Source organism: Rousettus aegyptiacus, unplaced genomic scaffold (genome assembly GCF_014176215.1).
Source record: "Rousettus aegyptiacus isolate mRouAeg1 unplaced genomic scaffold, mRouAeg1.p scaffold_m13_p_2, whole genome shotgun sequence".
NCBI classification, from domain to species: Eukaryota; Metazoa; Chordata; class Mammalia; order Chiroptera; family Pteropodidae; genus Rousettus; species Rousettus aegyptiacus.
The window spans coordinates 155,503,464-155,517,792 of NW_023416295.1; the positions used below are offsets into that span (position 1 = coordinate 155,503,464).

At 40.0% G+C, this 14,329-nt stretch overlaps 1 protein-coding gene across 1 annotated transcript; it reads right to left on the bottom strand.

The window, feature by feature from the left end:
- Window positions 1–376: 376 nt before the first annotated feature.
- On the bottom strand, window positions 377–13,528 carry SLC2A3 (solute carrier family 2 member 3). The gene is made up of 10 exons (XM_016128055.2): window positions 13,323–13,528; window positions 11,674–11,766; window positions 10,967–11,127; window positions 8,786–9,026; window positions 8,331–8,493; window positions 7,840–8,027; window positions 4,704–4,808; window positions 4,216–4,317; window positions 3,607–3,810; window positions 377–2,843 (listed from the first exon to the last, which is right to left on the bottom strand). Exons 1-10 carry the CDS (start codon window positions 13,335–13,337, stop codon window positions 2,631–2,633), a joined length of 1,485 nt encoding a protein of 494 aa, XP_015983541.1. The 5' UTR covers window positions 13,338–13,528; the 3' UTR covers window positions 377–2,630.
- Window positions 13,529–14,329: the final 801 nt, after the last annotated feature.

Consider the following 14,329-nt stretch of genomic DNA (forward strand, 5'->3'; position numbering starts at 1 on the left):
TTTCTGTAGTTGATGAAAAGCTATTGAAGGATTTTAGTAAGATAGTGATATAAAAGTCACATGGATGCCTTGATACCAATGTAGGATGAATTTTAGAGATCAGAGACTAGGAGAAATGAAGTAGGAAAGAACATAAGAGAAAAATAATTCTCACTGGGGAAAGAAAGGCAACATAATTTATTAACTATGCAAAGCAAGGCACTAAGGTATTTTCATTTCACCTGCACAATAAACAAGTATTGCTACTTTCATATACATGAGTCTCTATTACAAGAAACGTACTCAAGTTTCTGAGTGGCTGAACCAGAATTTAAAGCGGATTTTGTTTTTAGAGGAAGGACAAAAACAAAACAAAACCAAAAAACCAAACTTGGAATATAACATGTACATTCAGAATTTTTATTTCAAAACAAAGAACCACAGTAACAATAATAGAAAATCTATTTGGAAATATTCACAATCTGGTCACTGAGAAATGGGAAAACTTCCACAGTGCATTACTGCCAACCCACAGTTTTTGAAGAGCCAAAAGTAGAGGTGCAGTTAGAGAAAAAGTCACCTGTCCCAGCAAAACCCCATGCCACAGCTCTGTGAGTTTTTGTCCAAAGGCTCAACGACCAGAGGGAATGGTAAGAACTGAAATACTGTCTGTCATAGGCAAAGGTTTGGCTAAAGGGCCTGAAATATATATAAGCACCAAGGAAGGTAAGGGAGATCAAGCAACATATGACAAAGGGAATAGAGGGTAAGTGTCACTGGGGTATAATCTCATGTATAAAAATACTGGGAAACTAGATTGTGGAGTGGTCTGTGACCTGGGGCAAGTGTAAATACTTCCATGTCATCTAACTCTCTGAAAAGTTCCAGAGTTACAAGTCTGCAGTGTGTTTCTTATCCCCTTAAAAGAATGTCTTCTTCTCCCCCATGCCTCTACCTCTAGCACCCCTAGGAGGCCACATGTCCTGATTTCACACTCATTCCTACCCTCATTGACCAAGTCCAGAGTGAGGTGGAGTCCTCTCCAGGTTAGAAACAAAGCCACAGATGCAAATTCCACCCAGCAGAGGCAGTGTTACTTATATACAGAGGGCAGAGTTTTAACACATTCTATCCCAAAAGGGGCTGTAGGGACATAGAGGAAACAAGTTATCAATAAACTACTTCCACTCAGAGCAAAGTGACAGTGCACATACATTCATTCATACATTCTCTCAAGTGTGGGGTACACTGCACATTTACTCATACTACCTCAAATGTGGTTTTATGGGAAAGTTTCAAGTGCCTTAAGGACACTTGACATAATACTATGATAACATGGTAACAGACAAAAACAGGCATGCACTGACCCTAAAGCAACAAACACACTCCAACTAGATAATCATCATCTGGGAAAAATCCTCTCCCAGGGCTGAGGTTACAAATTCCGAGTTAGCTATGAACACTCTCCTGAATTCTTTTAAAGTTATAGCTTAAAACGAAATAAAAATCAATATCTAAAAATCTCCTAAATAACAAAATGGAGAAATACCAAACCTTTACCAAGAACCAATATTTTAGCTTGCTCATTTGGAGGTCTCTCTCACCAGATGGGTGGTAGGAGCACTTAAAAAAAAAAAAAAAATTTGAGTCCACTATAAGAGGAAAAAGTTGTTTGGTCCAGTGAGGGAAAAAGAGGATTGATTTCTACAAATAATCTTCCCTTCTCTGGACTCCATCCAAAATTAGAACCCATCAACCACCACTAACTACAATGCCCATCTTAGTAAAGAGTCTTAGATTTCAAGTAATACTACATATAATCTTAAACAAAGAAAAAAGTTCCAAAGGAAACCAATAGCTTCTTTACACAGGCACATGACTTTTCTGAGAAATTGAACTTGAGAGTTTTCGTCCAAAGGACAAATTATTAAGAGGCAACATGCAAACCTCACACACATCATATACCCGCCAATAACACGTTACATTTCTGTCTAAATTCTTCTCTTCTTATTAAACCATAACCTCTCCAGTATCAAATCTTCCACACTTTAAACTCTTTAAGCACCTCCCTCTAACCTCAATTTCCTTCTGTTTTCATTATTTGGTAAAATTACTTTACTTAAAAAAATAAATATTTATGCAATAAAACCAGAAGATAAAATAAATAAAACTCAAGTTAATTTGCTCTGCAGAGCTGTATAAAAGTGAGGAAGGTGCTCTTATGTAATCCTTCTCTGCCTTCCACACTCTTACGCATGTGTTTCCTGGTGAGTCTGAGGTTGGGACAACTGCTCCCTTATTCTCACTCCCCTATTTGCCCTCATGAAACCATATTAGAACTTAAGGGAGGAAGAGCTGGCCAAGTCGTCAAATGCCAAGTAGCCAATCCTTCCTGCAATGAAGGTAGGTTCACTTGGTCTCTCCTAAACAGAAGAGAATGTCCAAGAAATGAAATGTTTAAAAAGCCACTGAAGAAGATACAACTAACCCCAGCATTGGGTTCCTCTGAGTGCTCATGGAGTATGGGGATGAGAGAAGAATCAAGTAGCAGCATTCAGAAACAGTCCTGGGTTACAACCTGATGAGGCCTCTCCCTCGATGGGGAGAGGTTGCTTTTTCACGGTGGGAGGGAGGTGGGACGGCGGCATGGCTTAAGCATTGGTGTCGGTCTCCTTAACAGGCTGGATGCTGTTCATCTCCATAACCGGGCCTTTCTCAGCTCTATTGGCTGCCTGCCCTTCAAAGCCTCGTGTGATTTCCTCAAAAGTCCTGCCACGAGTCTCAGGGACTTTGAAGAAGGTGAAGACCAAGAAGATCACAAGGAAGGCGGCGAAGATAATAAAAACGTAGGGTCCGAAGAAGGTCTATGAAAGGATACAAAAAAAAATGTGTTGATATAAAAATCTGGTCACTGACAAACTCATTTCCCTCATATTTGTATTTCCAATAGACTTCAAGCTATAGCCCTTTCATATTTAATGAAAACAGGAAGGTTTCTTCAGAGATTCATTTACGATTCCATTGCTAACTTTCTGGAGTTCTCTGTCATTTTGTGTCATTTCTTTTCCTGTTCATTGAAGTTAGCTGCTTCCAAATACCTATTGAGTATTTTATGATTTTTGATTATTTTTAAAATCTAGATTATAAAGACTCAGAGAAATAGGAAATGCATTCTAAATGTATATTGCAAGTTCCTTTATTTAATAAATCAGCTCCAGGTCATTTTATAGTAGGACCCAGCTCATTCATTAACATCCTATGCATAGTGAGCCTGTAAGACCATGAAGCCATAATCCTAGTTCGAATGATGAATTTTATGTATTGGTTTGGAATCCTCTGAGGCTTATTATTATCATTCTGTTTTTCTGGGTAAAACTAGGCCTGTATACTCTCAGACGAGTGGTATTTTACAAGTTCCCCATTTTATCCTCTTGCTTCAACCTTTTCTATCATTCCTTTTTTTTTTTTTTTCCTACATCACTAAAAATGAAGGGGGAAAAATCTAGGTTGGAGCCCTTGAGATCTCATCCTTTATGGTGTCAGTAATCATCATATCGTAAACACACTGGCTTAAGAGGGTTGATTTCAAGATGTGCTAGGTGAGTTGTTTTGCTTTAATTTGCTTACCGCAGCTGAGGGGAAGAGAAGCCCAACCAAAAAGTTGGAGGTCCAGTTGGAACAACCAGCTACTGCCATTGCAGCCGGGCGGGGTCCCTGGCTGAAGAGTTCAGCCACAATAAACCAGGGAATGGGGCCTGGGCCAATTTCAAAGAAGGCCACGTAGACCAAGATAGCCCCAATACAGACAAAGCTCATCCCGCTAACCTGATCCTATATGAGGAAGGAAGAGAGGAAAGTTAATGAGATTGAGTGCTGCCTGACACTGAAAAGCTCCCTCTGAATCCTAGCCATGTGATCACACATATATCATTGTGCACTAGATCATTTCATTGACTGTAAAATAGGAATAATTACCTCAAGATTACTTTAAGAATTAAATCACATAATGTATTTTACAAGCTATATGTTATATAGCTGTAAGAATCATAGCAATTTAATTACCCATCTGTATGATCTACTTTCCAAACTCTGGGCATGCTGCTTCTCCGAAGTTGACGATCTCCAACCTCAACCACCCACCCACCTCTGTCACAGCGTCAACTGTAACCTCTCCTTTCCTCCTCGCCTCCCTTTCCTTCCCCCAAAGAGCACTCACCTTTAATGAGGAGCACTCACCTTTAATAACAAAGCGACAGTCATGAGGATGGAACAACAAGCCATCCCTCCAAGGCCAATAATATGCAGAGTCCTCCTTCCTGCCTTTTCCACCAGAAACACCTAAAAGAAAAAGAATATCACATGAAACTTCTGCTTTCACGAATAAAGATGCTGTATGAGCTACATGAATCTGCCTTACCAGTAGCAGGGTACTTGTTAAGGGTCACATTTATCCCTTTCCAATTCAAAGTTTAAAAAATCCTATATAACACCTTCAATACCTCCCTCTTTCCCAACCATTCCATATTTGTTTGAAGAGAGTGAAGACTATTTACATCCATCATTCAATGTCTTTTTTCCCCAAAGAGGAATTAAACAACAACGAAAAAGTTTAAATAATATTTGGGAGGTGGAAGGAGAGGCAACCTATCTTTGAACATGTGTAGCAAGAACTCCTCCTCTGCTTACTCCCACTTCCCCCAAAATGATCAAACCATCCAACTTACAGAAACCACAGTGAAGATGGTATTGACCACACCCGCACCAATGGTGGCATAGATGGGCTCCCGAACACCTGCATCTTCGAAGATTCCTGTTGAGTAATAGAAAACCTAAGAGGAAACAAAAGAAAATGCAACTTTCGAACAGCTATTGTCCATGGCAGCTAAACAGAAGCAGCAAAAAATAACCTTGAAATTCCAGGAAACAAGAGTCTCTTTTATCTTATCTCTATTCTTTTTAATTCTCCTCAATTCTAGCTATTCATTTGCATTTTTCACTTTATGATTACTTCTGCTACTTCTTTTAGTCACTTTCTTATGTCTACTTTATTAACTTATATGTAAAGTTTTTCAATGGACAATTTCCCTAAGCCTAAAAACACTGACAGGCATACTGAAGTCCCAATTCGATAGTGAAGAAATTGAATAACCTTCATCTGCTTGTATAATCAGTAGCAGAACTGTAGTTTATATATACTATTAAATAAACTACATTTCGTATATATTATTTATATTATTTGTTAAACACTGTGCTAAAACATAGAATTTCTGCAAGTATCAGAGTTAAAGAGATGTCAAAATATTGGACTCAGATCTTAAGTTAACAAGGGAACAGTATCTGTACCAGGTTCAGTCAGTCCCTCAGGTTTAACTCAGGAGTTTACTATTTCACACAGAGTATTTGCCTCTGCAGTAGTTATCGTCGGGGTTTTTGTTTCTTTGTTTTATTGTTTTATTTTAATGAATATAATATGCTTCCACAATAGGATTTACCTTCTCAAGAAATAACTTCAAATCCCTACAATCTAAGATAGAAATTATGTATATCTATATTTTTAAAAATGAGATTATGGTTGTGCTTTTGAAACAGGTTTGTAGAGTCAGCCTGATTAAAAACTACTGCTCTAGAAGCAAGGTTGAGCTAATTAAGACTGGATAAAAAAAATTCTAATAATATTTAATAATATAAAGTTTGCAAGGAAAGATATTTGAACAGTTAAAACAAGCAATGAATACTTATGCCAGTTCTCTTCCTTATATAAAAGTGTATACATCAAAAACCTAATGAACATGTATACATCCCAAGTAAATTTCTTATAGGAAAATTACCTTGCTATCTGGTGCGATCAAGCCAGGTGAACCCAACGCTTTTCTCATCTTACCTAAAAGCAGTTTTATTTCGCTAGATAAACATTATCCAACCTCTTATCCTCTACCTTTTTAAGGGAAATTGGAAAACATCAATTAATTAAAGGTAGGCTAGAAAAGTCCTCTTCACACACCATTTCCTGAGGCAGGAAGGGTCTGTCCTGAAGAGTGCTTATCAACCATTTGTAATTTTCCGAGAGTGGTCTTTTTCTGATCTCATTTTGCAGGGTCCAGACTGGGGTCTAAATTATGCATCCTAGACACTAGCGAGGCACGTAGTGTACATTCTTAAGGAGGCCATCACTCAGGAATATGCACCTGTACCTCGATGCCTCACTCAAGTCCCAACCCTGCTGCTCTGGAAAGTTTTGAGAGTATAGTTTATTATGGTGATTTTTCAAATGAGGAGATTTGAGACTGGAATCCAGCAAATCACCCGAGAGGTTTTTTCAACTACCTTTACTTCCAGGATCTGATATTAACAGCCTCTACTACCTCATGAGAAGCAGTTATTTCAAACACAAGTACAGTAGTCCTGGCTTTGTCTGCAGGGGACACATTCTAAGTCCCCCAGTGGTTGTCTGAAACTGCAGATAGTACCAAAAACTACATTTTTTCCTATAAATACATACATGCCTATAATAAATTTTAATTGATAAATTTGGCACAGTAAGAGATTAACAACATTAACTAATAGTAAAATAGAACAATCGTGACAGTAAAATAAGAGTTACTTGAACACAGTACTGCAATGCTAACAGTCTGACAACCAAGTCGGCAGCTAAGCGATGCCAGGTGGGGAGCGTGTACAGAATAGAGACGCTGGACAAGGGATGATTCATGTCCAGGAAGGACAGAGCAGGAAGGAACAAAATTTCATCACCTTACTCAGAATGGTACACAGTTTAAACCTAATTAATTGTTTATTTCTGGAATTTTCCTTTCAATATTTTTGGACTACAGTTGACCATGGGTAACTAAAACTATGGAAAATAAAACCACAGGTAAGTTGGGACTATTGTATCCTCCTTGGAGTGTTAGGGAGGAAAAAAAGGTCAAGAACCAACGACTATTTTGAGTATCACGTGTATTTTGCAAAATGCGTTGTCACAAAATGATTTATTGTATCGAATCGAAGACCAATGAGAAACAGCACATGAATCACTATTTAAAGAGGTAGGATAAGGGTGTTCTGGTGTTCTTCACATTCAAATACTTAATCTGCAAATGGATAGAAGGTACAGTAATACCTTTTCTTCCCACAATCAAGACTCAAAAGCAGGAGGCTGATATCTGCATAAAATACAAGGGCTGCCTGCCAAATGCTACCTTGAATTTTGCCCCCCACTTTAAAATATCATAGTCTCTACTCTCGTTGTCTAAAATAAATGGAATGTTAAGGCCACCTCAGTCTGAAGTTGCCAGTATGCCTCTAGTCCTCTTGAATTGAATTAACTGGTCCCCAGGGTTGTCCACTGATTTTAGAATCTAAGATCCTGGAGAAAAGCCAAGGCATATCAATTCTTAGATCTACTTTGGCTGTATAACTTACATTATCATTGATGACATTATACAAGATCGATCAGAGTTAAAGAGGACGGGGAATAAAAAAATAAGTGGTCAAAAAAGAATTTATAAAAATTAGATAAATTTGTGTTGCCCTGCTGCATGTCTAAGAAAAGCCTAGAAGAGGACAAATGTTAACTATCCATTCCAAGACTAAGGGTGACTAATTTTTTCATTTTTATTTATTTTCTCATTTTTCCACATGGAAAACATCAACTACAAATAAAATTTTAAGAAACAAAAACAAACAAAAAAAACAAATAAAAATCAGGATAATCAGCATTTTATGAGTTGCTGCTATGTGGCAAGCATTGTGAGGGATTCTCTCTATGTAAGAAGGTGAGCAAAAACTAATGTTCTTCACCTTTGGTCAGGGATTTTAAGTGGGATATTATAGGACACCTTGTATAGAAAAACTTATACTCACAGCGTTGATTCCAGAGAGCTGCTGAGAGAGCTGGAGCATGATGGAAATCATGATGGGCTGTTGGTAGCTGCGTACTCTGAAAAGTTCCAGCACAGTGACTTGCTTTTCCTGTGCCATCCTAGCACTCTCCTCTTTCATCTCCTGAATGTCTTGAGCCACATCCTGGGTGCCCCACAATTGCTGGAGGACTGGAAAAGAGAACAAAGAGAAGAGGAAAGGATAAAGTGCTGTCCTAAGTTCATTTTTCCCATAAGATGGCTGGGGAGGAACCACATGAGATGAGCCCTGGACACAGCTAATCAATCAGCATCCATATCGTAACTTACCTTCTCACCTCCTTCATCAGGGGTTGAAAGTTCTCAACTTAAGAGTAATAAGAAAACTCTATTTGGGTTCTGAGGGGCAGGGAAAAGAGATGACATGAAATAGGACCCAGTATCCTCATCCTAAAACAAACCACAACCTACAGTGAAGGTGTGAAGGATACTCACTCTTCTTAGCACTCTCCTCTTCCTTCCTGTTAATGAGCATGAATCTAGGACTTTCAGGGCAAAATGGAAGGGCTATACTTTGCAGGACAGCTGGAAGGATGGTAAAACCCAACAGCACGGGCCAAAGATCATCGGTCCCCAAGATGAATTTCAGGCCAAATATCTAGAAACGAGCCAAAGATAATACTAAAAATCCTATACCTCGTAAGCCACAAATTGATTAAAACAAACAGAAAGTACAGAAAGCCAACCATTCTTTTACCACTGGAAAAGAAGATATTTCTTTTCCTTTCTCTACCCTAACTGCTGCTTCATCCGTTCTCTCATAGCTATAATGATAATATCTGGAATATGTATTGAAGAATATGTGCCAGACATTCTTTTTCGTGCTTTATCTGTTAACTCATTAAATGAGCCATGAAACTAACACTCATTAAGTTTAAGTTCTAGAGTACCTGGGCCACCAGAATCCCGATGACGATGCCCAGCTGGTTGAGCGTGCCAAAGGCCCCCCGTAGGGCAGTAGGAGATACCTCTCCAATGTACATGGGCACAAAACCTGTGCAGAGTCCGCAGAAGAGGCCAATAACTAACCGGCCCAGGATCAGCATTTCAACTGACTCTGCTATTTTGGCGAATCCCATAAGGCAGCCACCAGCGACAGCCAACAGATTGACGAGAAGCATTGAATTGCGCCTGAAAGGTTAAACAAAGACAAGTAAAGTTAGCAAAGCAGGCCCTATCTTTCCCCTTCTTTTCTAATTCTACTCTTTCCTACACGTATCTCTTCTTTTGGTCTAACTTTTCCCACTCCCTATCATCAGAACATTTCTAGTTGGGATAACCAAGATCAATGGTTCTTAATACCTCTATACGCATAAAACTCACTTAGAGAACTTGGTTAAGATTCTCCTCTAGGGAGCATTTGAAATCTCTCTTCTCAACAATGTTTTCAGTTTGGCTCAAACGCATAAAAATTCTTACAAAAAAAAAAAAAAAAATCTCCTCTCCAAGTCCTAGCTGTAGCCTAGCATTTTAGCAAGCACTTTATGCCCCTGGTCCACAAACTAAGAGATTCGGCTAGAAATTTGCTAGAAATTAAAACTGTCCCCTCTCACCACAGATTTATTAAATCATTAGGTTTGACTCAGGGGTGAGGCCCAGCAATCTGTGTTCCAAAAAGGCCTCCAGGTGATTGGTGTAAGCAAAAGCCTGAGAACTACTGCCCCAGGTGATTCTGATATTGCCAGTCCATGAAAACACTCACAAAATTTTTGGACCAATGCTTCTCACAGCATTTAGTTATAATGCTTAGCTATATCACCAACATACTAACGATGCTAGACTATTTCTGACAAGTCTTTCTGCATTAGAGAAAATTTTATGCACAGAGCAGTCAACTTCAGCTCTCCTTCACTAGGCTGGACTGTGGTGATGCCATTAATAATTAGTACTGATAACCAGTATCGAATAATAAATTACTGCATTTATGCACTAAAAATGTGGGAGGCAAAGCCAGTGAAAACAGCTGATTGAAGGCAGAAGTAAAAGATTAACATTGAAAAATTACTAAAGCTTTTGGGAAGAGCCAGCCCCACCATACTTCAACAGTGACTCTTGACCTGGGTGGCCCATTGGAATTACTTGGGGAGCTTTGAAAAATATTGAAACTCCATCCCATCCCATCCCCAGGGATGCTGATTTAATTGGCTTGAGGTATGGTCTAGCACTGAGACTTTTAAAAGCTGCCCAGGAGATCCTAAATGTGCGGCCACTGCAGAGAACCCTTTTAAGAGAAAAAGCTCATCCCTCATCCTCAATTTTACCTTTCTCTGCATTCCTATCCCCATTTACCCCCTCCTGTACTGGTTCTTTTGCTAATAAAATAACAACAGGTAGAAGCCATGTTAGTTGTGGGGAACCCACACTAAAAATTTTGATTACTTTAGCATATAAAACATAGCCTCAAAAACAAACAAACAAAAAAATCAAACATTAAAGAAAATAGGTTGCTTTCATTTTTTAAAAACCTGAATTCCATTTATGCTTCTAGAACATCTAATTAGCAAATTAAATAGTTCCTTCACCTGTCATTACTCAGAGTATTTTACTCTCCAAGACATTTTATTAAGCCAGCAGAAAGTAAGAAGACTCAATTTTCTTTTTTCAGGAAAAAATATTTCAGTTCAGTTATTTGGCCATTATCCACATTTGCCAAAGACCTGGGATTACAAAATATTTCCTCTCACTCCCGCTGTGTAAAATAATTAAAACGTTTTCCCGAAACCCCAAAACTTTTAAGAAAAGCAAACAACTTCTAACCTTGTAAATAAAGTATGTTTCTGGGAAACTCCACAGTGAACTTCACTAGAAAATAACCGAATTAGTTTAAACTGGGCTGCAAAGGCCAATCATTCGCATGGCACATCTCTTGATGGGCTGGGTGGAAGCTATGCAGGGCAGCAGAGCTCCAAGCAAGAATAGACATATTCAGTGCCAGTTGGACTAGATTTTCCCTTAATCAGAATTTGAGGTGTTCTCATTCAAATGCATCATCACCTTCCCATCCTAATTCTCAATACTTGTCTTCAGTGCAACCAGAATAGTCCCCTCCTTGCCCAGTTTCTGGTCAATACCTGCCAAAGCGGTTGACAAAGAGTCCGACGGAAAAGGATCCAATCATACCACCAACAGAGAAGATGGCCACAGACAAGGACCAGAGGGATGTGAGTAGCACCTCATTGGGAGGGTTTTCTAACTTTTCTTCCAAAGTGTAATTGAGAAAGTCCTTTATGATCTGCAAATTAAAACAGTTGGTGGGAGGGCAGACTGTTACAATTGGATGATAAAAAAAGACAAATATTGAGGATCTTCTCCTCCCTAAGAGAACAGCATTACAATTACTACTTTATAAATAGAGAAGCAGGAAGATGACTAGATAGGGATGGAAGAGACAGATAACACTGGAGTTAATGTTACTACTAATTCTGAATAGAACTTTTTAGTTGTTCTGAAAATCATAGTAGATATAGTAGCACTGATATTCAGTGATCACCCCAGCCCTCTTTTAAGAGCCTCCCCACCTTCTTTGCAACTAACCTCTAAGAAATAATAAAGTATATCAACACAGTGAGAGGAAGAATGGGTACAGTTCAGGGTATAGGGAGCAACTGAGCGTTTTGTTCTGAAAAATAATTCAAGTACACTTCCCTAATATCATTCTCCCTCTTCAGTCTTAGCCAAACTAGATACAAAGTTTGTCAGAAATTCTTAATTCTTGAAACCCTACTTAAAGAAATAATTTCTCTATTCCAAATTCTAATTTCAGTTGCCTGGCACTCACCATTTCAGGGGCATTGATGACTCCAGTGTTGTAGCCATACTGGAAAGAGCCTATGGTAGCAACGGTGACGGCAAAGACCAGCGGTGCGGTCACCTGGAGGGGTGGGGGAGGGGGAGGGAACAAACAACCTTTAAAACTCTTGATTGAGGATTATCTCCTATTAACGAAGATTAGGATCAGTTGGCCTATGAGTGGTGTGAAAACTTGATGAGAGTTAGGTAAGAAATGCAGAACACAAAGGAACAGTTATCATCACTGAAGAACTTATCTGGAGGTATCTGGGCAAGTATGCAGAGTGAACTTAGGAAAAGAGGCAAGGAAATTTGGGAAGGAAAGGTTAAGAGGAATCCGGTTAGTTTGCAAGCATTGAAAAAACTGCCTCAGGTTAAAAAAAAAAAAAAAGCAAACGATTGTTCTGAGGAATGAAAGAATCAGGAGGGCACAGAAAAAGACAGAGGATTCCTAAGAACAGATTATTTCGGCAACAGTTAGATCTAGCCGTCTCGCTCGCCCGCGGATTTCACAGACACCCCGAGCGGCGCTGGTGGTGGTGTGTTCACCACTGAGCTTCTCTTTTGTCTCGCTCTGAGTCACGTATCCGTCGACCCACTGCATCCCAGGCCCACGTGAAATTCTTCCAGTTTACTTAAAATTGTACTGCTATCCCCCACCCAGCAGGGGGAGAGCACAAGTTCAGTCCCAGCCCAACACAGAGGAGACATCTCTTGGGGGGGGAGGGGGGTAAAAATCAAACCAGTCATCTCTCAGCTTACTAGAATAATTCAAGTGGGCATTGTCGTAGATGTCCGCCTCAGGGTAGCTCAATATTTATACCCGAGGCCATCTTCTACAGGCCCCAAACACCCCTTAAACTCCCTCCCCTCTCTGGTCAGACGAGAGCGGCAGGCTGCCGATTTTCAGTTCCCCAAATGGACCTTGCCTCCCAGGCAACGAGGCACAAGTACCCCTGCCAGTACAGAGCTCTTTCTGTTTAATCCATTTCCCTTTCATAAAACCTCTTTTCCCCTCATCAGTACCATCCTTTTTCCTCTTCCCATTTTTTCATCCCTTCTCTTATCTTCCTTTTTCAAATAAGTTTACCTTAGTGAAAATGCCTTTCTTCCTACAAATATGGCATACAAAACACAATAATATATTACTGTACCACACTCTCACAATCATAGCCACTATGGGAAGGACAATTGGAACTCCCTCTCTTTAGTATCCAGGGGAATCCCACAGGTCAAAGAACAGATGGCTGGACACTGACCCAAGCCCCCAAACCAATCTCAGGTCTTTTCAAGGTCTAGGGCTTCCATAGAAATTCTCATACTGCTTCCAGGCCCACACTAAGAATCAACACAAGCGAGAGTAATTATGTAAAATAATCTTGAGAAACACACACAGCTTCTCTGGATGACTTTCCCTAGGACGGGAAGGTGACGGAACAGAGATAATAAATCCTTTCTAGGACATGACATTCAGAGAGAACTGGCGAAACTGTAGCATCACAGGCTGGTGAAAAAATGAAACGGCCTTAAGATGGCTAGGGGACAGAATAAAACAGAATACAGCAATTATCATTACGGTTTGCCTTTCCCAGCATACTCCAAACAAGCAAAAATCACTGGTAATTGTATCATCCTTACCTTCTGTGTCCCCATGGCCCTAATTTAATTATTTTCGAATCTTCAAGAAAGATCTAGGAGTGGGATTCCAGAGACACTTCTTCCAGCCTACAAAACCTTCAAAACGTCCTTCACTGCCAGCAAGTTCTTCTGGTCCTCTTTAATGCTCTGTATCTCGCGCTCTCACCGTTAGAGAGCGAGCATCAGGCACGTTTTTATGTCTCTGCAAAGGGTGGAGCTTAAGAAGGAGCCGAGCCCCCAGCCCCGCCCCTTCCCCCGCCCCAAATAATCCCGTGACCTTTCGGAATTTTGTAACCTCTAATTCCGCCCCCACCCTAGCCCAACTACTCCCTCCGTGCCCTCTTTAAAAACCACATCCTTCGCCCGCCCCACTATGCCTTTTTAAGCTAGTCCCCCTTTCCTCTTCTTCTAGCAGATCCAGCCTCTTAGTTTCACAGACAAAGTGCTACAGAAAAGCCTGGAGGTAGGGCAAATACTCTATTTTTTGCTCTTGGATCTGCTCAGACTTGAATCGATCTGTAAAAAGATGAGAATAAATGCCATCTGTAAGGCAAAGTCGAGTGAGTGCTAGTATCTGAGGGGTAAGGTTGTTTGAAGGAGCGTAAACAGAATTCATGCTCTTATGAATTTATCAGCTACTTTTTGATTGTTGGCTGGGTCTACAATCTTGAAGGAGAGGGAAGGACAATCCGGGAGGAGAAAACAGAGGCAAGAACTGGCCAGTTTTTGGCTCTACTTGTCCTCTGAGTAGCAAAATCAATCACTCCAGGTAGGAAGGAAACCCAAATATCCAGAAGCCAGACCAGCTTCCCTAACCTGCAGGAAGGAGAGAATCAACTGCCTGTGGGATATGATCCAAACTCCTTAACATGGCATTCACCATACCACTCATTGTGAATTCTAGCCATTCTGCAAATTTTGCCTCTACTCTCAGATTTACAGCATCTAGAGTTGGAACAGTTATCAAATTCGGTTAAACAGGTATTGATTGGCTGAGCACACACTAT

Coding starts and splice junctions, on each gene's coding strand:
- SLC2A3 (XM_016128055.2), bottom strand. Junction 11,128..11,673: donor TCATCAATGCCCCTGAAATG/GTGAGTGCCAGG, acceptor TTTAATTTGCAG/ATCATAAAGGACTTTCTCAA. Junction 2,844..3,606: donor TTCTCTTCCCCTCAGCTGCG/GTAAGCAAATTA, acceptor ATCCTTTCATAG/ACCTTCTTCGGACCCTACGT.